Source organism: Sylvia atricapilla, chromosome 26, assembly GCF_009819655.1.
Source record: "Sylvia atricapilla isolate bSylAtr1 chromosome 26, bSylAtr1.pri, whole genome shotgun sequence".
NCBI lineage: Eukaryota > Metazoa > Chordata > Aves > Passeriformes > Sylviidae > Sylvia > Sylvia atricapilla.
The window spans coordinates 3,246,666-3,271,729 of record NC_089165.1 but is presented as its reverse complement, the minus strand read 5'-3'; the positions used below and the strand labels follow the sequence as shown (position 1 = coordinate 3,271,729).

Sequence of the window (25,064 nt, the reverse complement as noted above, 5' to 3'; positions counted from 1 at the left end):
CCCCAGCCTCTGCCAGTGCCCTTTGCAGGTGAACAAACCCTGCTTGGAAGTGTCTCAGCAGTGGGACCGGGTGGCATCTGGGACCATCTGGCTTCTGCACAGGCCACTCACTCTGGCCATGCTCAGACCCACCCAAGTGGTGTTCTGCTTTCTCGAGTGTGAAGGGGAATCCAGAGGTCCTGTAATTCCAAAGTGATTAATCCAGGTGCCTTGATTTCTGAGTAATCCTAAAATAGCCACAGAAATATCAGGAGCAGGAGCTGCCCAGGAAGCGCTGCCCGCGCTCCCTGAGTCTTTACGTCCACCAGTTGGTAATTGAGGAATCCAAACTCCCCACATCACACCTGCCATTGCTGGAGTGCTTCCAGCATCTGCACTGATGGCTTCAGGGTACACACTGGCCAAATGAGACATCCCTGGGCAGAAGGGGAAGGGCACGTGTCCCAGTGGTTTGAACACTACAAGCCCATAACTTTTGATAGCAATCTGGGGAGTCTGCCCCAGCTCTTGGCCTGAAGCCCTTGAGAACAGCAGGGCCAGGCTCAGCTGCTCCTGGGTTTATGTCAGGCAGGGCTAAGTGACTTTTAAGAGTCTTTGGCTGCCTTTCTGCCTGTGGTGGGAAATTGGCCCTTTACTGGAAGTGAGCAGTGACTCCTCCTGTACCAGCCCCTGGCTCTGCTGGCAGCAGCCTGGTGGGTTACCCTGGTGCTCTGGCTGGGCTGTGCTGACACGGCTGTGAGCAGCCACAGACCCACCCATGGGAGCATCTGTGGGGCCACCAACACAGACCTGTGTGTCCATTTGCCCTTCCCTCAGGGAGAGAGGCTCATCTCCAGCCAGACATGAGTGCTGGAGTTTGGTGCTGGAAGTATGTTGCTTTTAATTAACAGCAAATTTTTTTCTGCTTTAACGAAATTTGAAAATGCTCTTTGGTGTGGGAGGAGGGCTGAGGTGATGGGATGATGTTGGGGAAGGGGCAGGGTCTGTGCCACAGTGAAGAATGCAGAGCAAGAAGTGCTTATCCGGCTCTTTGGTCTTGCCACCTGCAACAGGGGAACCAGACCAGGGCTTGATGTTAGGGAGGGGATTGATGGCTTTTTCTGAGCCAAAGTCTGTGTGACTCAAACCAAGAGCATCACTGGCCTGGCACCAAATAAAAGACTTGCACACTATCCTGCCTAGTCACCAGGAAAAAGAACAAGGGCCAAGGCTGGTCCCTGTTGCTGAAGCACGTTTCTTGTCCAGGCTGGGGCTGGCCCTTGGGCAGAGGATTGGTAGATCTGTCTGGATTTACCTAGATTCAAATCCAGGTGACATCAGCACTCCTTCCCCTGCTCCTGGCAGCCTCGTGTGTGCAGAACCTGCCAGGAGGAGAGGGATGTTTCCCACAGGCTCCAGCTAGAGCCATGTTGGAAATTGCAGTGAAATAGCCACACTGTGGTTGGGTGTAGCTGTGTCTCTGAGGGCCCCTGCACATGACTGAAATCTGCAAGTCCTTTGGGGTCATATTGAAGCATCCCTCAGGAACCTTTTTTAATCAAGCACAAAGTGGAGTCGAGCAATGCCTCGTTGGATGCTCCTCTCTCTCCCAGTCCATGGTGAAGGACGTTTACAACCTGAGTCAGCCAGGACCCACACTCCTGGCCAGGGCTTTTCCTGCCTTTTCAAGAAATAGATTTTCAAACGGCCCCACAGAGCCTGTCCTCAGTTCCAGGGTAATTTCTGGGATCTGTGAGGTGCAAAGTAGCGGAGCCAATATTGACCAGCAAGAATTTAGATCTTGCTGGCTAAGTGAGGAAGGAGCTCTCTGGTCTCATCCTGCCTCCTCCAACAATGGCCATGCCTCTGTTCCAGGATTCTTCATACCTCGATAAGCTCTCCAACAACAACTCCATCTTCTCGTCCCCTCCGGATTCCCTCTCAGACATCGCAGATCCCAAGGACTTTCTGCCCACCGACAGCCTGAACCATGTGCCAACACTATGGGACGTGAGCACACCGCAGCAGAACCAGATCGAGGTAAGGGCTGCTCCTTTCCCATCCTCCTGGCAGACAGGAGGTACCTCAGGCTTCATCCCATGGGGGTTTTACTGAGGAATTAAGAGACCAACCCCGTTCCTTCGTGTGAAGTTTGAGGTGTGGTGATGTTATTCCGCTGTTCCCAACCTCACTGGAGGAGGGATGGGGTGAAGTGGTGTTCAGTCCCCTGGAAGCAGGAGTGAGGAATCCCCTCTCAGAGGGATTCATGCACTCTTCCAGAGTGCAGTGCAGGCAGTACTTTCTCCTGGCAGCTGTGGCAGGTAGGTGCATCCTGCTGAGATCCTCCTCGTCTATCCCTCAAACATTCAGCAGGTCCAGGGTGCTTGAGAGTGCTGAAGGACTCCAGGAAAACCACTCTGACATGAATCAATAACTTCCCCCCACAGCAGCACCTTTTGTTTGTTCACCAGGGCAAATAGTTCTGTAACAATGACTAAATAACTGTCTCAACTTAAGGCTCATTTGTGTTTGCTTTGTGAGTCCAAGTCCCTGCAAGCTTTTACATCCCAGAGTTTTCTGGAGTGCAGGAGCTCCCTGCAGTCCTTCCACATCACCTCATTGTGGGCATTTTGGGGCATTTTCACCAGCCTTCTGCTCTCTGCTCTGCCTCAGCTGAGGGACTGGCATGGGCATCACAGGCACCAACTGGCTCTGGAGGTTGTTGGAGCCACATGATCCACATCCACTGGATCTGGGTCTCAGCTCTCGCAGTGCCTGTCCATCTGTGCCTCACATTTCCACTGTAGGTCACTCTCTTAGGAAGAAGGAGGGAAAGACACCCAGAATGGCTACCCCAGGAGTCAACTGGGGTAGTCACTGCTAGTTTTTGAGGCTCTGCTGTGCTCAGTGTCTCTGACTGTGCTTCCATGAGCTGTCTGCAAGCCTCGGACCAGTTGGAACTTGTCAGTTTGAGGCAACAGGAAGAGAGCTGAGCTGTTGGAACGCAAGAAATGGCTGCAGACTTTAATCCCAGGCTTGCAAATTGGATGGTTAAAAATGCTAGAGGGCAGTTACATCCCCCAGGACAGAGGAGCCACATTGCTCCGGTTCTCATATTATTGTTGGGTTTTTATGTAGAAGCCCAAATCCCTGCAGAAATCATTCTGTGGTGGCCTCTTTCCAAGCATGTGAACTCTGGTTGAGACCTTCAGTGCCTAGAAAATCCTGGAGTTCTTTGTCTGTGGAGTGCACAACAAAAACTTACTGGAAAGTGCTGTTCTAAATCCAGCATGAAGAAAACAAGGGAGAAATCAAGGTTTTGTAAGTGTGAGACTGACTGGTGTGAGCACAGCAGGATCTCCAGCAGAGTCCCTGTCCCTGTGATGTTCCCTGTCTCTTGTGTCCCATGCTGTTCCTCACGTCCTGCCCTTGCCCCTTGTGTCCTGCTGAGCTCTTGGGCTCAGATAAGGCCAATTAACTCCTTGGAATTCCATTTACAAACGACTTCCTTTGGAAAGGAATCGCCAGCTAATTTTAAATGTTGTCTTATCTGTGTTTGCTGAGGCAGTTGGGGCGGGGTTGCTGCCTTTTTGGGCTGTTTTTTAACTGAGTAACATTTCCTGAGGTGGTGTCAGTGAGGTGCATCCTGGACAGGAGATTTTGGTTTCATTTTTGTGTGAAAGTGGCACCATGTACCGGGACACTGGGTGAAAGAACTGCCAGATTGACTCACCACTGGCCTCTGCACAGGGGTATCAGCAGCTTACATAATCTTGTCTCTCCTCTCATCACCACACCATTGTAGTTTTCCATAGAATTGCAGGAATTTTGTCTTTTGAGCAGCCAGAGCAGTCACTAAGCTACAGTGATGGAACATCAGTCATGTTACATCCTGATTCCTGTGACCCAGGACATCCCTCAGCTGTGGCTGTGCAGCCAGCTCTGACCCACAGCCTGCTGCTGGGTTATCAGGAGTGTAATTTTTCCAGAACTTTTGTCTCAGGGACCCAGACAGAGCAGGAACATCAGTCTCTCACAGTTCTGATGTGTGGGAAATCCCAGGAGCCAAGCTGGGTGCATCCTGGGGGAGACCCACCTGTAGATCCCAGGTACAGGAAGAGCCTTGTGCTTTGTGCTCTTTAAAAAGAAACATTCCTAGGTCGCTGACAATCCCTGGGTTGAGATGCCCAGCGCTGAAGCAGGAGGTGATTTGGAATCAAAGTGGAAAGGGCTGGACACAGAAGTGCTTCCATGTGCCTGTGGGGAGAGCTGTTCTCCCAAGGAAAGGAGCTGTATCCAATATGTTGGCTGTTTATCACTCAGGAATGGGCAGAGAGGGAAGAGCTGCCACCCTGTGAAATATTTGCAGGAGCAGCAGACAAAACAGCTTTGATTGTAATGGAGTTGTGAAATAACCTTTTAAAAATAGTCCCTGTCATACATTGTATTTTCTGTCATCCATCTCACACATTCCCAGTGTTTTTAAGGCTGGGAAGCACAGCCCAGCCTTGGAAGTCTGTGACTGGAATTTGTGAGCTGCTGATGCAGTTTTTTGTTGCTCATTCACAGTATGCTCAAGATGTGAGCAGCCTTCTCCCAGCTCAGAGCCCAGGGAAGGGATTTGCACAGAGGGAGGTTGCCTTGGCAGCCACGTGGGCCTGATTCCCTTCCCAGGGAACTCATGGCAAGGTGGGACAAAATGGAGAATAATGCAGAGTGGAAAAAAGCGGAGTTAGAGCAAGGCTGTGATTGTGCAATTGTCAGTCTCTCTCCTGCTTCCAGCCCTGTGCTCTCATGGATGTGTCTTCCTCTTCTCTGGATGCCCGTGGCACAGAGGCAGGAGAAAATCAAACCAAGAGGTGAGGGAGGGTAGGGAAAGTCAGGAATTGTTTAGGTGGATGCTCCATCTCCCACTGCAGCTCCTGCTTCCACCTGCTTTGGCCCTCAGAGCACATTCTCACCTGTGTGGGTGGTTTTGAAATGCTCCTTACAGCCGAGGTTGTTCCTGTTGCTTCCTCTGTGATTCCCGAGGTGGAATGCTGAGTGCCAAAGCTGGGTCGGAATAGCAAAGGTTGGTGCTTTTGGGGATTTCTGTGATGCAAACTCAGCCTTGCATTTGCTTGCTGCTGCTGGAGCTGCGAGAACACATCCTGCCCTTCCAGCAGCTCCTGGTCTTTCTCCTGTCCGAGACCAAACTGAGCTTGGATTTGTAGGTGGGGATGTTTCACCTGCGCTCCAGATTTGCTGGCACTGAAAACAGTTCTTCTGTCCAGCTTCCTTCTGGTAATTCTGACTCAGGCTTCCAGGAATGGAGGGTGGGTTTTTTCTTTCTTCTTTTTATTTTTCTTACATTTTGTTTAAAAATAGGAGTGTTTATGCCTAAGAACTTCCCATCTTTCTCTGGTGGAGCATGGGTCTGTCATTGAGCCTGGCGCTTTGCACAGGCTGTAAACTTGGAGTAGTGCTGCTCCTGGAGTTGCTGATTGCTTTGAATGCCATGAGCTGCTGGCCTGACCTTGCTCTCTGTCGGGAAATTCCAGGGTGAATTTGTTTGTGTGGGAGCAAAGGATCTCCTCAGCCCAGAGTATTATGAGAGCTCTCTGTCCTTATGGAGTGTCTTGGATACTCTCTCCTGGCAAGCTGCATGGTCCAGGGATCACAGTGCCCAAGCATCTTTGTTGGTGCCTCTCCATGTTTGCCCTTCCTCACCTGCACCTTCTGTGTTCCAGTTGTTCTCTCCCAGCACAACGTTCCCTGGCCTGAACAGCTCCAGTGACCACGTTCCTGCTGTCCCCAACACCCCACTCCTCATCAGCTACCAGGTGAGAGCCATGCTGGCCTCAGTGGGATGCTCCTGGTGACATCCCAGTGCTGGGGGGAGCAGTTCTGACCTTTTTCCCTTCAGAGGGAGCGAGGCAAGCCTCAGAGAGGCATAAGTCCCTGCCCTTTCCCAGAAGTGTGTTACATTTCCCAGAGGGAAACCTCACTGTGGGCACTGAGGACTTTGCTCTCTGCTGTGAGCACAGTGCTGGGTGTAAATCTGGGCCAGGTGCCTGCTCAGGGCAGGTTGGGCAGGGTTCACACGACCCCACAGCCCATGTCAAAAATGGTGCAAACATCTTTCCCCAGTTTGGTGAGAACCAGGCGTTTGGCAGCTCTTAGAGCCCCTGGGGTGGGCTCCCACTGCTTCTGGATGGCTTTCCTTAGTCTGGGAATGAGATGGATTGTGTTTAGGGGGGCTGTGGCTTTGGGGCATGGTTTCAGTGGCAGTTTGAGGCCAGGCACAGTGCCACACGTCTGTAGCTCAGCAAGAACATTAATGTTGAGTCAACGCTGTTTTCTTTAGTCTCAGGCTCCTGCAGAGGAGGAAGATGAAGGTGAGGAGGAAGAAACAGAAGAGTTGGGGCAGACAGAGACCTATGCAGAATATATCCCTTCAAAGTGTGAGTGTTGCATTGGGAACTTCTGTTCACTTCATTGTGGACCAACCTAATTTAATTGTGTGTTTGTTGTGGCACCTCCCAGGCTTGTGGTTTTCTAGGAGCACTCTACAGTGCCCTGAGCTCTGGCTGAGTGATGAGCTCTGGAGGTGCCCCTGGGAGTAAAGACCTCGACTGACCTATGTTCTGTTGTCATGTAGCCAAGATTGGGAAGCACCATCCTGACCTGGTGGTTGAGACGAGCACCCTGTCCAGCGTCCCCCCACCTGACATCACCTACAGCCTTTCCCTGCCCCTCTCCGTGGCTGACAAAGGCTCCCTGTCTGCATTACAGCTGGAAGCCATCATCTACGCCTGCCAGGTACCTCCTACACCTCAGGTGTCCCACACCTGAAGGAAAGTGCCTCTTGCTGGGACAGGTGTTCACACGTGTTTTAAAATGACTGGAATTTGGGTGACGGAACTCCTCTGGCATTTTAAATGCCTTTTGAGAGATTGTTTGATTGTTTGTTCTGTGGTGTCCGTTTCCCTAAGAGGGAAGAACCCTGAACTTTTCTTGCAGAGGGCTTTACATTTTGGGGGCCTTTCCAATGTACTGCCACTTGTGAGCTTGACCGTGACCCCTGACCTTTCCCGCTGTTGTTTGAGCAGTGCATGTACATCTGTGAGATTAACTGTGAAACAGTTATGTCATGCTCATATCAAAGCTCTTAGCAAAAGCAAATCTCGTTTAATTTTCAGTTTTGTTCTTGATTTTGCAGCAACATGAAGTTTTATTGCCCAATGGACAGCGAGCTGGGTTCCTGATCGGGGATGGTGCTGGAGTCGGGAAGGGCAGGACGGTTGCAGGCATCATATTCGAAAATTATCTTAAAGGGAGGAAAAAAGCTCTGTGGTAAGTTGTTGGGTTTTGTTTTTTTTTTTTCCCTCTTTTCCCGTAAGACCTTGGAGTTAGTTTGGATCTGGAAGTAAGGAATTCTTTAGTGCTGATGTTGGCTTTAGAGTTGAGTCATGCTGTGGCCTTGGGTAAGTTGTTTCCACCTCTTAGTGACTGACTGCTGCCTGTGAAATGGGAATATTCCCCCTGCAGCAGGGATGGAGAATGAGTCACTGTGAAATAGAAGGTTTTGTGCTCCTTGGGATGGGATGTCAAGCCTGGCTCTCCCTGGAGTCGTGGAGGGTTGTTCCTGGGTTTCCCGGGTGCAAAGCCAGGAATATGGGGCTTTGCTGCAGTTGACAGCCTGTGCTGAGGGGCAGACAGGCTGTCAGATCTCACACTGGGGTGTGTGGGCAGTGGGAGATGTGAGAGCTCTGCGCAGCTCCTCCTGCTTTAGTCAGAGCTGTTAATCACCGGAGCTGTTAATCACCGTGTGCCCTGACTCTCCGGGACATACCCAGACCCAACTGCTGGGGAGATAACCAGCCCCAGGAGGAGGTAACCCCCCACATCTCCTTCACAGGTTCAGCGTCTCCAACGATCTCAAGTACGATGCTGAGAGAGACCTGAAGGACATCGAGGCCTCCCACATTCCTGTGCATGCTCTGAACAAGGTAGGAGAAGAGCTGCACTGCTGCTCTGGGAATCAGCCCCCGGGAGCAGTTGGAGGCTCTGGCTGAGCACGTGGAGCAGGACAAGGCTCAGGCAGCAGCAGAGCCTCTGTTCCCTCCTCCCAGCCAGCTCTTCCCACTCGGGGCTCCAGCTATTTTTATTGTGGAGCTGCATGGGGAGCACAGAGCTGTTCCCTGCAGGGAGTGGGAAGTGTCTGCAGACAAGTGAAAGTACATCAGAGCTGGAACCTTCTTCACCATTCCTAGAGAAGCCTGTGGAGAGAGCAGCTCTGTGAGATGTGCTCTGCTCTCCTGGGCCAGCCTTTCCCAGTGCTGGTTCATGGAATAATTTCACAGAGCTGTAGGGAGCACAGAGATGCCTGGACTGGGGTCTGTTGTGGCCTGTGGTTGAGTCTCTGTCCAGAGTCTCCCAGTTCACTTAAACCCTCTCCTCTGGTTTTAATTGTATTGAACAACCAGCTCTTACAAAGTCCATAGAAATCACCGGTGTTTCACACCTCTGAATGTGCTCCACTAAGAGATTGAAAGGGATTTTGTTTTCAGCCCCAAAAAACTTCAAATGGAACTTTCTTCAGCTTGAGACCAGAGTTTTCCCCCCTACCTCGTATTTCATTACATGTGGGACCCATGGTAGCGAGACAGGCAACAATCTCACCTGGTCAAAGAGAAAATGATTTTTTAGAGGAAGAGTCAAAGCGATGAAAGACTCTAAACTGTTGCATAAAAAAAAGGGAAGCATGTTTTTTGCCAAAAAAATCTACATCCTTACGTGGTCCCCACAGTTCACTGCAGGCTTCCAGATGTGCTGACACATTGGCTGGGGCACTTCTCCAGGCATTTACAGTCCCTGTCATCACCGTATTTCAGTGCCAAACACAAATGCTGTAGACATCAGCTACCAACAGCTTTTTGCCTGTTCTGAGCTCGGACTGGGAATAATGTGTGTCCTGCACGGCTGCAGCACGGAATGTGGGCAGGGATGGGTGTGACGTGCTGGGGACAGCAATCAAGCAATCACAGTGTGTGCGTGCTCCTGCTCTTCTTCCTGCAGATTAAATATGGTGACACAGCTACCTCAGAAGGAGTCCTCTTTGCCACCTACTCGGCGCTGATCGGTGAAAGCCAGGCCGGGGGACAGCACAGGACGCGCTTAAAACAGATTTTGGAGTGGTGCAGGGAAAACTTTGAGGGAGTTGTATCCTTAAAAAAAAACCAAGAGACAAAAATTGGGGAGAGAGAGGAACTGCTGCTTGTGATTGTGCTTCAGCAGGGAACAAAGAGCTTGGGGCTGTATGAAGTCACAGGGAGCAGCTGTGGGAGCAGCCCAGTGCCTGCGGGACACAGGAATCCCCCACACTCAGATCTCTTCCTCCTCCTTCCCCCAGGATGCAGCTCCAGGGGGAGGGGAAGAAGCAGCTGGGATTAACCTTTTCAGCATTCCCTCAGTATTGCAAGACACACCTTGAAGGGAGAGGGAGGGGTGGATGACTTTGGGTCTGAAGAGCACAGGGCTGGGCAAACCCATCAGATTCCATGTGTAGGCCATGAGTCAGTCCTGTTGATACTGGGACAGGTTGTTCAGTTGCTTAGAGGAGACTGGGCTCTATTGTCTGTACGCTCCCATCTTCAGGATGAAAATAGATCCTTTTTCCTTGACTGACACTCCCTTCCAGATCGTGTTTGATGAATGCCACAAAGCCAAAAATGCCAGCTCTACCAAAATGGGCAAAGCAGTGCTGGACCTGCAGAGCAAGCTGCCTCTAGCAAGGGTTGTCTATGCCAGTGCCACAGGTGAGCTGCTCTGCCCACGGTGTGGGTGTGAGAGTGGCAGAGGTCCCCTCTGACCTTAAGGGACACCCTGAGGTGTGAGTGTGTGTGAGATCCTGTAAGGATAGGCCGGTGGTGCTGCAGGGCTAGAGAGGAGCTCAGCATGCTTAGATCTGCCCCAAGCCCCATCACTGATGTTACTTGCAACTTTTTGGTGGGTCAGATTAATTTCTCTGCAGTTTAACCTGTTCCTGACCAGCTGTTCCAGCTGCTTGGTGATGTTTACCCACTGAATATAGGGCACCAATGTTTGGAAAGGTCTCCAAAGGCACAATGTCAAATGACATTGTCTCTTCACTTGAGTCACAACTATTCCCAGGCGCTGTGGGTTTGCTAACAGTGATTTCTTCCCCAACAGGTGCCTCGGAGCCAAAAAACATGATTTACATGAGCCGCCTGGGGATCTGGGGAGAGGGAACCCCGTTCCGAGGCTTCGATGAGTTCCTGCACGCGATTGAGAAGAGGTGAGTCCTGTCCAGCCCTGTGCAGGTGGGGAAGTGGTGCAGTGCCCAAGGATGGTGTGGGCAGCATGAGCTGGGGTGGGGCTGGTTCTGCAGAGGCACCTGCACCGTGCTGCCCTGGAGCAGAGAGAGGGTCCTACAACTGGGGCTCAGAGCTGAAGGTCACAGCTGGGGTTCAGAGCTGGGATTCAAAACTGGGGTCCCACAACTGGGGTTCAGAGCTGGGATTCATGACCGAGTTTCACAACTGGGGTTCAGAGCTGGGGTTCATGATCGAGGTTCACAGCTGGGGCTCTGAGGTGAGTCCCACAACTGTCGTCCTGTCCCAGGGGAGTCGGTGCGATGGAGATTGTGGCCATGGACATGAAGGTCAGTGGGATGTACATTGCTCGGCAGCTCAGCTTCACTGGAGTGACCTTCAGGATTGAGGAGATCCCTCTGGATGAGCAGTACAAGGCTGTCTACGACAAGGCAGCCAAGCTGGTGAGCTGGGCCCCTTGTAGTGGGAGGCTGAGGTCTGACCATGCTTTGGGCACAGCTGCTGGTATGTGGGAGGGTGGGAGGTCCCTAAATGTGGCCATGACATTAATTGTAGGAAAGCAAAGAGGTACAGAATGCTCAGCTGATTTGTAATAAAAGAACTTAGAATTTTTTACTTCTATTTGTAAGTTCCACATTTGCAAAGCAGAACTGCGTCTTGCTGATGGAAAGGGTGACCAGTGTTGATTCAGCCCAGTGCACGCTGATTCTAAATCAGATTGTCAACCCTCAGACTTTCCTGATCACCTCCCACATGGCAGGCATGACAATGGGCATTATATTAACTCACTCTTCTTGGTGTTATCTGCAGTGGGCAGAGGCCTTGATGGTGTTCCAGCAGGCAGCCGACTGCATCGGGCTGGAGTCTCGGAAATCTCTGTGGGGTCAGTTCTGGTCGGCTCACCAGCGCTTCTTCAAGTACCTCTGCATCGCTGCCAAGGTGCGGCGCCTGGTGGAGCTGGCCCGGGAGGAGCTGGCCAGGGACAAGGTATGGGAGCAGCACCCACCAGCCTCACCTGGGGTTTTGGTGTAGTCTGCAACCAACAATTAAAGGGAGTTAATTATTGCTCTGCTTGGCAGCCAGTCCAAACCTCTTTAAGGCTGAATTTTTCTCCAGAGTGAAGGGCAGTGTCTGGTTTCTGAGAGTGTTCCCAGTGAGTGATGCTGGGGAGTTAAGGTGGTCTCGTCTGCTGAGGTGTTGCCTGCTGTTTGTGTGAGCAGGCTGGGCTGGAAGGGGATTCTGGGTCGTGTTCAAGCTGGAAGTGTTCAAGGCCAGGTTGGATGGGGCTTGGAGCAGCCTGGTCTAGTGAAGTTGTCCCTGCCCACAGCAGGGGGTTGGAGTGAGATGAACTTTAAGGTCCTTCCAACCCAAACCAATCTGTAATTCTACAATTCTAGAAGAGGTACCAAACCCTTCACCTCAAGTGCAGCTCTGTCCTTTTTTCTGTCTGCGTGCACCTTGGAGATTTTAGGCAGAAACTTCCTAGCACAGTCAATGAGGTTCTGTGCTCAGAGTCCCCTTCTGTGGGGATGCTGAAAGATTTGAGAGATGGTTCTTCCTCAGGAGCCTTGCTACAGGCCCAGCATGGAATTACCTGGAACAGGGGCCAAGGGGAGGTGCCTGGGGCTGGGAAATGCCTCAAGCCTGTGGCAGTGCAGCTGCCCTGGCACCTCACTGTGCCATCCCTCATGCCCCCCATCCCTTGTGAACCCACAGTGCATTGTTATTGGCCTGCAGTCCACGGGGGAGGCTCGCACCAGGGAGGTCCTGGACGAGAACGATGGACACCTCAACTGCTTTGTCTCTGCTGCAGAGTGAGTTAAAAATCCTTATTTTCCTTTGTGGGGTGTGTAGGAGGCTGGAGGGGTGGGGGGGAAAGCTTTCCCCTGGGGCATGGAACACTGGCAGGTCTTAAAATGCAGTTTGATGTCACCTCCCCCTCTGCTGTGGAGGAGACACTCAGATGGGTCCTTGAGGCACTGTATCCTCAGTGGGACTGTATGAGCTGCATCCTGGATTTAGAAATCTCCCGTGGACTTACAGGAAGAGCCTGTATTCTACTCTCTACACACATAAAAGAATTGGCAGAAAGAGAGCCAGAATTGTAGCTCAGAGGTAGTTTGTATGGATCTGGTAAGTAGTTTGGTAGTTTCCTGGCTCTGGAAAACAAGGCTGTTGACACAGAAGAAATGAGCAAGAGAATTTACGGTGATGGCAGAGGCTTGGGATGATGCTGTGAGGTGGTGTCAGTGGAGCAGGGGGAGAGAGGAGTGGTCTGAGGAGTTTAGATCCCTCAGAGTTGGCTTTTTGCTCACAGACCAGTGTCCTGGTTGTGTGGCCACTGTTCCCAGCTAACAGAAGAGCTGCCTGTGTCAGCAGTGAGCCAGCTGCAGGACTTGTGCTACCTGTTCAACAGAGAGCGAGGCTCCTGCTCCCCCTTCCAAAAACCCACCCCATCCCTGAATGTGGCTGTTCCTGCATGACAGGGGACAAAAATCTGGGATTGGTTTGGGTTTCCTCTGTTCTGCAGAGCTGTTTTCTTCTAAGTGACTTTTGCTGCAGCTGGGAGCAGTGAGAGATGCTCGAGGCAGCGTGAGGCCCAGCTTTCCTCCCTTGAGGGGGTTTGGGTTGGTTTGTGTCACTCCTCTGCCTCCAGCCCATTTCTGAAAACCAAATACAGTTTGGTGACAGTGTACAGCGCAGGTCTGGCAGCTCCTGATTTGGTCCCTTGGGTTGGTTTCCATGTCAGAGAACTCCAGTCTAGGGGACAGCGTGGTCCTTGGCTGAGAGGTGCATGAGGAGGGGTCTGTCAGGGGTCCCTGTGTCTGTGTGAATTGTCCCCACTCCTGTCCCCACAGGGGCAGGAGCTCTGTGTTCCACAGCCCTGGCCAGATCACCAAGTGTCTCCTTGGCAGCTGCTCAGCCTCCAAATGTGTGTCCTGGTGTTTCAGCACTTGAGGGGATTTCTGGAGAGGAGTGTGCTGGGAAGGAGCAGTTTAAAGATGCCGAGAAATGGGGTTAAAAATAAACATGGTCCTGTGAGTGGATTCCTGCCCAGGGCTCTGTTTTCAGGGAGATGAGGAGTGTGGGAAATGAGGGAATTTCACAGCTGGGAGGCTCCAGAGTGAGTGGCCATTAGGTCATCCCAGCACACAGGACAAGAGCTCCTGGTGTACCAGGGGTCCTGGAGCTCCCTCCTCATTCCCAAATCTCCCTTTTCTCACCTGAGGCAGTTGTCATGTCCATCCTTTCACCTGTTGCTTGCAACATTTGGTTTCGGGTTTTTTGTTGGGTTTTCTTTTTCCGAGCAGAGCTCAATCAGCATCACCCCATTGCCTTGGAGGTTCGTCCACAGAGTCAACATTAAAACATTTGCTCTTTGATTTGCAGAGCAGCCCACAGAAACCTTTGATTTTCACTTTTGCTGACTTTTTTTTCTCCATTCACTTGGAACCACTACAGATCCATGCCCTGTCCCTTGGTTTTGTGGGAAGCAGACCCAGGGAGTTGGAGGACTTTGGGGGAGCACATTTGTTGGATGGCCTGACAGTGGTCTGTGCTCTCAGAGCATAGAGAGGGGCTGGGACACTGGGGCTTACTGGATTTTTGGTGTAACAGTTTCCCAGTGTAGTGTTTCCCATTTAAAACTCCTTCTTGGTTGCTACATAAAGGACCTGCAGGTCCAAGAGCCACCTTGTACCAAGGGCTGGCTGAGCCCAAGCTGGTGGCCACAGATGGAGTGGATTGACGTCTCTTCTGTGGAGTGTGGGGCTGTCCCAAACACACCTTGGAATGTGATAACCAGCCCGTATTGCTGGTAGATGGAATAAATTTTGCATCTTACTTTCAGAGGCGTCTTTCTATCACTAATTCAGAAGCACTTTCCTTCAACCAAAAGAAAGAGAGAAAAAGGAACTGGCATTAAAAGAAAACGTAAGAGCTCCCTCACTCCCAGCCCAGCCCCTGCCTCCTGCCCTGCTGCTCCCCCCCAGCCACTCAGCTTCTCTGCTTTTTGCCCTTCTCCCCACTTTGTGCTTTTTGCTGCTCTCCCTGGTTTTGGTTTGCCCTTCTGCACATCTCCCATTGCTCCCTCATTCAGAGGACAGCAGCTCTGGGTCATCCCCACTTCTCCTCCCTCTGCCCCACTGCCCTTGCCGTGACCCTTCCCCTTGACTCACGCTGGGGGCAGATGTCACAAGGCCTGGCTGGTGTCTGAACCCCTCCTGCAGCAAGGTTAACCCCTTACTTAGAGCATAGCAGGTGTCCTGAGGGGGAAAAAAAATCTCAGCTGAATTATTTGTTGTGGCTGCAGGTAAAAAGAGTATTGGGATTTCTCCTCCTGTGGAATGTGGAACTGGGGGAAGAGGGGGCAGCAGCACTGGCAGGTTGTGCAGCAGCCTGTGTGAGCTGGTCAATGAACCCTCTCATGTAGCAGGGGCACGTTGTGCTGTTCGTGCAAGTGAACAATGTCCCAAAACACCAGTGCCTCACTGAGTCCTGCACATCCTCTGGAGATTCCTTCCCTGAGGAGCTGGCACTGCTTAGAGCCAGCCGTGCACCCGTCCTGACATGTGCAGCCAACTTCAGCCCTGCTCAGGAGTGCCTTGTTCTTCCTTTCTCTCTCTTCCTTTCTCTTTCCTGCTCTCCCTCCCTCCCTAATTGCCTCCACCACCTCAGAGACTGTCTTTCTGAGGTCAGACTGTCTTTTGGGGCAGGCTCAGCTCTTTTGGCATTCCTCCTCCTCCTCTGTCTGAGCTGTCCCTCTCTGTCCTGCACTGGTGCCCTGCTGGGGCTGGGGCTGTGACACCCCTCGCTCTCTGCTGCAGGGCGGCCAAGGGGCCGCTGCCCCAAGGCTCTGCGGGGCCCGTGTGACCAAGGGGTCATCAAGATCAGCGATGACAGCAGCACTGAGTCCGACATGGGGCTGGACAGCGACCTCACCTCCTCCCCAGAGTCCCTGCTAGAGACAGACGACGTCATCTTCGTGGATCACACGTTTGGCTGCATTGCTGAGGACAGGGGTGAGCAGGGCAGTGACATGGGGACAGTGGGGATGGGGACACTGGGTCCTGCAGGGACCCCTTCAGGCTTGGGACAGCCTTGTGATCCTGGCTGGATTTTATCTTGGAGGTCACACTTGGGCTTGTGAGGTGGATCCATGTTTAGCCACTGTGATCAGTGAGCAGGAGGGATCTGCCCTGTGTGCTCCTTTGTCCAGCAACAGTGTCCCCAAAAACCCTCTGAGATAACCCTTTCCCACTCTCTGATGTCCAGGGAACTCTAAACTTCTGTGTTTCACATTGCAGGTAGTTTTCACATGCTGCCCTCCCAGAAAGAACTTCATGGCCTGAGAGAGCAGAAGGTTGAAAAGATGAAACAGGACCTCCTAGCAAAAGTGAAAGCACTGGGCAAAGAGCTACCTCTCAACACCTTGGATGAACTGATCGATCATTTTGGGGGCCCAGAGAACGTGGCTGAGGTACCTCCTACTGTCAGTGTGTTTGGTGGAACTGGGTGACAGGGAAAGGAGCCAGCAAAGAATCATAGAATCATGGAATGGTTTGGGTGGGAAGGGACCTTAAGGAACTTGTTCCACCCCTCTGCCCTGGGCAGGGACACCTTCCACTATCCCAGTTCTCCAAGGTCTATCCAGCCTGGCCTTGGACACTTCCAGGAACAGGGCAGCCACAGCATCACCTGTGCCCATACGGGGAAAAAAATTTTATTCTATTTTAAAAAAAAAAAAAAAAAAAAAAGTTCTTGCTGGTAGAGTGTTTCCTGTCCGTGGCAATGTGAAAAAGCAGTTGGGAGATGTAGCAGCCCCTCTCCTGTGTGCAGATGACGGGCAGGAAGGGACGGGTGGTTCGCAGGCCCGACGGCTCCGTCGTGTTCGAGTCCCGCGCCGAGCAAGGGCTCTCCATAGACCACGTCAACCTGAAGGAGAAGGAACGTTTCATGCAGGGGGAAAAGGTGAGCTGGGATCGAGCTCCAAAAGCCTGCATGGGACTGAGTGTGCTGCGAGGGGGAGGGCAGGGAGGGTGTCTGTGCCTCCCTGTGCCTGCCAGCCTCAGGCCAGCAGCTCTTGGTGGGTTTCACCTGCTGGAATGTGACAAAGCCTCCCAGGTCTCTTGGTGGGCTGGGGCTGCTCTAGTGCCTGGGGCTGTTTCTTGAAGCTGTTTAACATGTTTCCAGGAGCCTCACTCTGTTCTCACTCCTCCCTCCTGTAGCTCGTGGCGATAATCTCAGAGGCTTCCAGCTCAGGGATCTCCCTCCAAGCAGACAGACGGGTGAAGAACCAGAAGCGCCGGGTGCACATGACCCTGGAGCTGCCCTGGAGTGCAGACCGGGCCATCCAGCAGTTTGGTGAGGGATGGGTGTCCCTGGGCACTGTCACCTCCCCTGAGCATGGACCAGGCTGTGGGATGGGCCCTGGGACAGTCAGGCGTGGTGGCAACCCAGGGTGCATTTAGGAGATGTCTCTGTGGGGAAGAGAACAGAGCCACAGTCAGTGGTGCTGCTGAGACTTGGCAATGCTGGCTTTGTAGCCCTGAGCTCTGGGGCAGAGGATGGACTCCCCAGGGTGAGAGAGATGGGCATTATGTGGCTTTTCCGGTTACATTCCCATTGCAGACAGGCCATCCCAATCTCCCATCTCTGTTCCTGTGTCCCCATAGGCCGAACACACCGATCCAACCAGGTCTCTGCTCCCGAGTACGTGTTCCTCATCTCAGAGCTGGCAGGGGAGAGGAGGTTTGCATCCATCGTGGCAAAACGTCTGGAGAGCCTGGTGAGTGCCCACAGCAGACATCAGCTGTGATCCCAACACAGCTCTGATTCCCTCTGAGGAGATTCCAGGTCAGAGCTCCCACCAGCGTGGCCACTGTAACTGGGGGGATTGTGTCACCCCTGGCTGAGGCATTGCAGTCATGGAATGCAGAAAGCTTTTATCATCCTGGGATTTGGGAAAGGAAGTGAGGAAGAATACGTAACTGAGGCGTTGGGAGGAATTTCAAAGAAGCAAGAATCCACTTCCAGATGCTGCAATTTCCCCACTATTACTGGAGCATACACCCATATTATTCCCAAAAAGCTGACGAAATAATTAATGGAATAATTAGTTTGCCTTTGTTTCATTTTCTTCACTTCTGATAAATCCCCAAATCCTTTGGTAAAGTCTCAGTATTCCAGAGGAACACTGCCCCCCCATGGCACATTCCCGGACGTGCCTTTGGCCATCCTTCCCTGTTTTGCAACAGCTCAGAGTAAGAACCTTTTGCTCCATCTGCCTTCCCAGGGTGCCTTAACTCACGGGGACCGACGGGCCACCGAATCCCGGGACCTCAGCAAGTACAACTTCGAGAACAAGGTGACAGGGCTGGGCTGGGGCAGTGCAGCTGAGAGGGGGCTGGAGAAGCTGGGAGAGGGAACTGGGGCTGGAGCCAGGAGGATCATTGCTAGGCAGGCCCCAGCCCAGCTCCCAGCTCCTGTGAGCTCGGAGTCATGGTCACACTGAAGCCTTTGCTTCCACTGGGAGCTGGGAAGGGAAGCTGGGAAGGGCACCCAGTCCTCTGCCTCCTGGGAGGGGCCTGTACTCCATTCCCCTTGGCACATGGGGGACACTGACACAGCTTCCCCCTTTCCTTGGGGCAAGTGTTCTCTGTGCATGACACCCTCTGCTTGTGTGATGCCCTCAGCGGTGTCACCTTCATCCGTGTCACCCTCAGCTGTGTGTGATGCCCTCAGCAGCATGTGTCCCTTCAGCAGTGTCACCCTCAGCAGCGTGTATCCCCTTAGCAGTGTCACCCTCAGCAGTGTATGACACCCTCAGCAGCATGTGTCCCCTCAGAAGTGTCACCCTCAGCAGTGTGTGACACCCTCAGCCCCTCAGCTCGGCCGCCCATGTCCATTCCTCCCGTGTGTGACTCTGGTCTCCTCCTGCAGTACGGGGCCAAAGCCCTGGACAGGGTCCTGTCCACGATCCTCAGCCACGCAGAGAACAGGGTTCCTGTGCCCAGGAACTACGGGAGAGGGGAGGAAATCTTCTTCCACGGTAAGAACATGACCAGCTCCAGGGTTTCTGCTGGATGGGTTGGTCTCAGGTTTAGGATGCTGGAAGAACTGAACAGGAGGCCAGAGGGAGAAAACACAGGGGAAAGTGCCACTGGTTTATGATGTCACCCTGCCAGGCATGGGGACGGGCTGAGTTCCTGGAGGGGAAGCAGTCCTGCAGGAATGCTGATGGGAGGCTTAACCCAAAAATGTAAAAGATGTCTTCTGCCATTCCAGAAATGAAGCAAGGGCTCATCTCCGTGGGGATCTGCTGCAGCCAGATGAAATATGGCACTGTCTCTGTGGAGAAGGGTACGTGTGGAGCTGCTTCTGCCCAAGGCAGGGGGCAGATGGAAGAGATGGGGGTGTCATGGCCCACCTGACCTCGTGGGGTTTGCTGGGCACCTGGGCAGGGTGTTTGCCTTGAGGGGAAGGTCCTGTGGGAACAGCCTGTGCTGCAGATCCCAGCTTCCTCACAGAACAGCCCTTGGACTGCTGTCAGAAGGGACATGGGGGGGCTGCTGGGGGGGCTCTTTGGGAGGGGTCTGGTGGGTTCCAGCTGCACCACATTCCCTGACCCACTGTGCTCTTGCAGACTGCTCCATCACCAAATTCCTGAACCGCATCCTGGGCCTGGAGGTGGACAAGCAGAACATGCTCTTCCAGTATTTTTCCGACACCTTTGACTACCTGATTGAGAAGGACAAGAAGGAGGGCAAATACGACATGGGCATCCTTGGTATGGAGGAGTGGCTACAGCTCTGTCTCCTGCACCCCAGTTCCTCCCAGTTGCAGTGTCCCCACCCAGCGCAGATCCTGAGACCCAAGGAGGTGCTTTTGGGAAGGATGTTCTTTACAACAGCCTTTTCTCCTTCCACAGATTTAGCCCCAGGAGTGGATGAGATCTATGAGGAGAGCAAGGAGGTTTTCCTGACCCCAGGGCACCCGCAGGATGGGCAGGTTGTGTTCTACAAGGTGGGCACCTGTCTCTGCCTGGTTCTAGGCTGTGCTGAGGGGAGATTTGTGAAGCAGACACTGAAGCATTTGCCCTGCTCTTGAAGTTACAAATCCCTCTCTGTCCCCCTGTTCAGATCAGCGTTGACAGAGGCTTAAAGTGGGAGGAAGCCTATGAGAAGTCCCTCAAACTGACAGGAACCTACGATGGGTTCTACCTCTCCTACAAGGTACATCCCTGGGCTCTGCCAGAGTGGCACCTCAGCTGAGGGGAGATTCCAGCAGGAAATCTGCCATGGTTGTTATGATTTCACTCTTCCTGAGGGCTGGGAAATGCCTCCAAGGACCTCCATCCTGGCAGGAGGGGGTTAGTTTAGAGAAATCTGGGGAGGGAGGCTGTGCCTGTGACCATCAGCTCTACGCCACAGGTTCGAGGCAGCAAATACACCTGTCTGCTGGCAGAGCAGAGCCGTGGGAAGAACTTCATCCTCTACAAACCCAATATTGGGAAGCAAAGCCAGCCTGAGAGCCTGGACAGCCTGCAGAAGAAATACCGGCGGGTAGGTGGGACCTGCAGCTTCCAGTGTGGGGGCTGGAGGAGGTTGGAAGGGCATCATTACAACCCTGTCACAGCTCCTAATGGCTGTGTTGTGGATAGGCAGGGATGGTGGTAGCACTAGGTGTCCTGACTCCCAGCCCTGGATTTCACATCTCTTCAACCTGGACAGTGGAAAATTCCTAATGCTGAGTGTTCTGCTGCAGGTGCTGCCTGAGGAAGCCAAGGAGCACTGGGAGAGCAGCTACCACTTCTCCTTGAAGAACTGTAACCATGCCGTGTGGTAAGGCAGCTGCAGCCCCAGCCTGCCACAGCATCTCAGGATGGTTTGGGTTGGAAGGGACCTTAAATGAAACACATCCAGTTCCATGCCAGGGATAGGCAGGGACACCTTCCACCAGGTTGCTTCATCCAGTCTGGCTTTGAACACTTCAGGAATGGGGCAGCCACACCTTCTCTGGGCAGCCTGTGCCAGGCCCTCACCACCTTCACAGAGAGGCATTCCTTCCCAAAATCCAATTTAAATCTCCTCACTTACAGCTTTAAGCCATTAAGCCACATCCTCCCTCCTTAGGCAGGCCCCTGCACCCTGGGGACCCTGGCAGTGAGGGGAGGTGAATCCCACTCAGCTCCAGGATCCCGTGCTAATTCCAGTGGTTTTCTCCCGTGGTCCCCGAAGGAACAAGAGCTGCAAGCTGATCCAGGAGGGGAAGGAATGCTTCCAGGGCATGCGCCTGAGGCACTATTACATGCTGTGCGGGGCCCTGCTGCGCGTGTGGAGCAGGATCGCCGGCGTCATGGCAGACATCACCAGCAGCAGCTACCTGCAGATCGTGCGCCTCAAGACCAAAGAGAAGAAGAAACAAGTCGGTGGGTGAAGTGCTGGCAAGGGGAGCAGAGCAGGGGGAAGGGGTCCAGCTGCCCAGCACCAAGATTCCCTTCCTAAAAGAGGCATGTTCTAGCACGAGGGGTGGAAGCACCCACCCTATGGGGATCCTATGGATGTGTTGGGGCAAAGGGGGTGAGCCAGGCCCATCATCCTCCTGAACACCCTCAGTGCTGCTGCCCTTTCCTTCTGTCCCCAGAGTGCCCCTTCCCAGAATGCTGTGGGCATGAATGGAGAGGGGAGAACTTAGACAAGTCCTGCCTTTGACAGGTCTCACAGCACCCCAAAACCCACTCTCACTTGCAAGCTCTTAATAATGACCAATCAGGCCATGAATTATTTATTTGAATAGGCCAAGGAAAACATACAGACATAAACAGATTTACTTACTACACGGGATAAACAAAAGAAACACTACTAGTAGATAAAGGTGCCTATGTTACAGCTGGCAAAGAAATAGTATAAATTAGGAGGTAATGTTGCTTACCAACAAATGATAGTGGTGTGCAGAGAATCTCCTTAATTTCTCTCAATCCCCAGGGGAAGTAACTTGATTCCCATGTCTTGGTCATCGAGGAGAACTCCCCACACACTCAGATAGTGTATAAGAGATTTCTGATTTCATGAATATCATAGTGGTCTTTTATAGTTGTAAAAATGCATGTGTTCTGCAGTCACTAATTTTCCTTTCTCACACCAAGACAATGCTTATTGCTGGCTAAGGAGGTTTTCAGCTGAGATAATTAATCACATGACAGTTCTGGTCTGACTTAGCCACACGTGATGGGGAGATAAGGTTTTCTTTAGGGGGTGAAAGGTTGTGCCTCAGGGGACTGATGTCTGTTCCTCCCCCAGGGATAAAGATTCCCGAGAGCTGTGTCCACAGGGTGAGGGAGGAGCTGAAGCAGATGGACGAGGATGTGAAGCGGAAGCACAACCGGCTGCGCCAGGCCCAGGAGCAGAGCTCACCCTTCTCCCTGCCCCTGCACATCCTGCCAGGGCCTGGGCTGCCCCTGTCCTCCCTGTGCCAGGACGAGATCCTGGACTTGACCTACAGCCCTCCCAACAACAGCATTCCCAATGTGGTGTTGAACCCAGAGACCAGAGGGCTCTGCTTCTCCTCGGAGCCCTCCCTGCAGCCCCAGCAGCAGCAGCACAGGTTGTCCTTTGGCTTTGGCCATGCTCCTGGCCTGGAGGGCAGCACAGCCCCCGGCCCCTCGCTGCACGAGCCCCCTGCCCTGCCATCCCCAGCCCCCCTGCAGCAGCCACAGGAGGATTTTCTCCAGCAAGACGTGAATATCAATTTTAGAGAGATCGTGGAGGAGATGCTGAGGACGTTCAACGGGCCCTCCCAGGAGCGCCAGAGCGTGATCCAGTTCAGTGGGCCTTTCCCAGACTTCTGAATGCCAGCTGGGAATGCTGCTGTGGATCCGTGTCCTCTGGTGCAGAGGTGAGAGCTGAGGAGTCCTGACTTTTCTGCTGGTTTGGACTAACCCTGCTCTGGTTTTGAGAGAAGGAAAAAACGTGGAGTTCCTTAAAGTAGATTTTATTTATATATACTATTCAGTCAGGCATGTACAGGTTTGTATGGAACGTGCCCAGGGGGATCTGAGCGGGTCCCACTGGGCTGAGGGGCTCTGCTGGGTCGAGTCCTGCTCACAGGTCAGTGCCCAAGTGGGATTGAGGGGAGAGCCCTCCTCTGCCCACCCCCTGCAGACTACTGAGTGTCCGAGCCTTCCCCAGCCCTCCAGCCCAGCAGCCAGACCCTGGAATGACCCACTGACCACATGCTGGTCAGTTAGGGGTGGGGGCCCAGCCCCCAGCTTGGGCTGCCCCAGCACTGCTGTGGACCCTGAGGCTGTGCTGACAGGCTGGGATGAAGGAGAAGGGAATGTCCCAGAGGAGCTGGGAGATGCTGAGCTCAGGTGTCCTCTGGCAGGGCTGAGCAGGTGTAGTGAGAGATTGGAAACTGCCTGTGCTGCCCTTTCTGGGAAGGGGCCTTGGGCTGCCTGAGCTCCGTGGGGGTGGCCAGAGCTGGCTGCATCCCCACGGTGACAGAGCTTGAGTCTGTCAGAGCTCAGCCATGCCAGGACCAGCAGGATTCCCCAGAGCAGAAGGGACACATGTCCCCTGTCCTGCACTTTAACCTCACCAGGTCGCCGTGACCAGATGTGCTTTGGCCAGTTTCCTGCTGTCACATGTTGTCCCTTCACCTGGACATCCCGCTGGTCCTGCCACTGTCCTTGGCTGGGCCATGGACCCCGGTCCAGGGGTCTGGGTCATTGTCACTGCAGTGTTGTGCAGTGTCATTGTCACTGCCCAGGCTGTCACTGTTCAGGCTGTGCAGTGCCACTATCACCGCCCAGGATTTGCAGTTTGGCTGCTCCTGCTGCAACTTCTCCTTGGATACCAAAGAACAAAGGCTGCTTTGCAAAGCCCCACTCCCTGCTGCCTCCTCCCCAGGACTGAGAGCCTTGAGGCGTTTCCTTAAAGTGGGACCGGGATGATTTCAGGGAAGAACCTGGGACCATCCCTGGCTGACTTGGCCTTTCCTCTGACAGACTGTGGGGAAGGGGTTCCTGTGTGCCCTAAGAGGGCAGTCTAGAGGGGGCTGGAGCTTCACGGTGCCTGCTGGTGTCACCTCCTCCGGGCAGACACTGTCACCCCCATGTTGCCCCAGGGCTCAGGGACTGGCCCAGTGCCCTGTTCAATGCTGGGAATTGCTCTGGGTCCGTGTCCAGAGCGTTGTGCTCTGGCTGTGCCAGGAGCTGACCTCCAACACCCTGAGGTCACAGACCCGCCCTGGTGCCACACAAATGGGCTCAGTTTGAGGCTCCTCTGGTTCCTGAATTTTGTTTTGGGGACCTGTCCTTACCCCCCTCCCCAGCTGGCACCTGCCTTTCAGCACCGGGCCAGGCTCAATCCCTGCAGCTGGGGGCACATTTCACCTCCTTACCTCAAAGTGATCACCAAAGATGGGGGAGCCCTCTGTGCCCCCCAGAGCCCTGCTGCTGCCCCGGGGGCTCCTGTTCTCCCCCAGCTCTGCTCCTCTCAACCCCAGCAGCTTCCCCCGGGCTCAAGCAGCAATGAGGGAAAAGAACGCCGGGAAAACCCAGCTCAAAGAGGTTTAAACTCAGGAATAGCAGGGGGGAATTCCCTGCTGGGCACCCTCTGCTGTCACCGGAGCCTTACCTGGTGGCTTTGACCTTAACTTTAAAATATATGCAATCCTCCCTCCCTGGTCTCTGAAAAGACAGAGAGCACCTTCAAGGAATCCCTTTTTTGCCTCGATCCCATGTTTTGTCAGGGTTAATAATATGTAATGTTATCTTTTAACTAAATTATTCTGCAGTTGTCCTACTGATTGTATTTTTAATGAGTCCCTGTTTTCTTCCCTGACACCTTTGTGTTGGCACTTTTTAATCTGCTTGTTGTTTGCCTTTTGTTTCTATGTATATTTATAATTAAGTTGTATATATGTAAAGAGATTTTTTTTTAGAATATGTGCCTTGGACTAATAATTCCTCAATTTTCTACTTGCCTCAGAAGGATAATTTTTCATTCTGCTTAGTAAAAATGGAACAGAAGCTACACGTGAGATTTCTGTAACTCCCAGCTCCGTCTCTGTCTGTTGGTCTGTCCAACCTGCCCCAGGAGTCCAACTGGGACTTGGATCAGGAATCCCTGGGCCAGCATCCTGCTGGCAGCTGGACTTTGTATCTCTTGAGTCACCACCTCGGTGGCACTGAGGGCTGTCCCAAGCCTCCCCCTCTCCCTGGGAGTAGCCACTGCTTGTGCAGAGGATCCTGCTTGGATCCAGCCTGGGCGCCGGCCTTGGATGACGCAGCTCCCTCCTGGCTTGGCTGGAAAAACACAGATAAAGGAACCTCTGTTCCAGTGTGTTCCCCCAGCAGGAGTTGCCACAGCTCTGGGACATCTCATCCAGGCACTGCTGGCCCAGTTATCCTGTGGGAGGAGGGATGGGGTGACCTCCAGTGAGTGATCCCTAAATGTGAGCAGGATCCTCCCAGCATCCCTGATGTGCTGGGCTGGAAGCTCTGCAGGGGTGTCAGACTTGGGAAACCCTGGAATTTTAACTTGGGATGGACTCCCCGAGGGGGCTGTGGATGTGACAGGGAGACACCCAGGCTCTGGGAAGAGGTGCAGCAGCATTCCTGCATGGCAGAACCTGAGCTGTCCCTGCCCAGGATGGGACACCAGCCCCATGGGCTTGGCTGGGCACGGCTGTGCCAAGACGCTGCCCCAAGGAGGAGGAGAATGATCCTGCTCACTGTGGTCAGAC

General features: G+C 53.2%; 1 protein-coding gene across 3 annotated transcripts in view; it reads left to right on the top strand.

Annotated features, from left to right (window-relative positions):
* Nucleotides 1–24,376, top strand: part of SBNO2 (strawberry notch homolog 2) — a 46,633-nt gene extending 22,257 nt beyond the window's left edge. For all 3 annotated transcript variants that reach the window (XM_066336142.1, XM_066336143.1, XM_066336144.1), the window contains 28 exons: nucleotides 1,855–2,019; nucleotides 5,709–5,801; nucleotides 6,326–6,422; nucleotides 6,620–6,780; nucleotides 7,181–7,314; nucleotides 7,880–7,970; nucleotides 9,040–9,183; nucleotides 9,662–9,779; nucleotides 10,174–10,279; nucleotides 10,606–10,759; nucleotides 11,127–11,303; nucleotides 12,033–12,130; nucleotides 14,167–14,249; nucleotides 15,143–15,337; nucleotides 15,623–15,795; nucleotides 16,155–16,286; nucleotides 16,544–16,679; nucleotides 16,991–17,103; nucleotides 17,611–17,682; nucleotides 18,258–18,366; nucleotides 18,603–18,677; nucleotides 18,961–19,104; nucleotides 19,246–19,340; nucleotides 19,457–19,549; nucleotides 19,748–19,879; nucleotides 20,082–20,158; nucleotides 20,555–20,745; nucleotides 21,617–24,376. In XM_066336142.1, the coding sequence (XP_066192239.1) occupies nucleotides 1,855–2,019; nucleotides 5,709–5,801; nucleotides 6,326–6,422; nucleotides 6,620–6,780; nucleotides 7,181–7,314; nucleotides 7,880–7,970; nucleotides 9,040–9,183; nucleotides 9,662–9,779; nucleotides 10,174–10,279; nucleotides 10,606–10,759; nucleotides 11,127–11,303; nucleotides 12,033–12,130; nucleotides 14,167–14,249; nucleotides 15,143–15,337; nucleotides 15,623–15,795; nucleotides 16,155–16,286; nucleotides 16,544–16,679; nucleotides 16,991–17,103; nucleotides 17,611–17,682; nucleotides 18,258–18,366; nucleotides 18,603–18,677; nucleotides 18,961–19,104; nucleotides 19,246–19,340; nucleotides 19,457–19,549; nucleotides 19,748–19,879; nucleotides 20,082–20,158; nucleotides 20,555–20,745; nucleotides 21,617–22,164 (3,906 nt within the window). In that variant the 3' untranslated portion in view covers nucleotides 22,165–24,376. The remainder of the gene's footprint in view (nucleotides 1–1,854; nucleotides 2,020–5,708; nucleotides 5,802–6,325; nucleotides 6,423–6,619; nucleotides 6,781–7,180; nucleotides 7,315–7,879; nucleotides 7,971–9,039; nucleotides 9,184–9,661; nucleotides 9,780–10,173; nucleotides 10,280–10,605; nucleotides 10,760–11,126; nucleotides 11,304–12,032; nucleotides 12,131–14,166; nucleotides 14,250–15,142; nucleotides 15,338–15,622; nucleotides 15,796–16,154; nucleotides 16,287–16,543; nucleotides 16,680–16,990; nucleotides 17,104–17,610; nucleotides 17,683–18,257; nucleotides 18,367–18,602; nucleotides 18,678–18,960; nucleotides 19,105–19,245; nucleotides 19,341–19,456; nucleotides 19,550–19,747; nucleotides 19,880–20,081; nucleotides 20,159–20,554; nucleotides 20,746–21,616) is intronic.
* The last annotated feature ends 688 nt before the right edge of the window (nucleotides 24,377–25,064 follow it).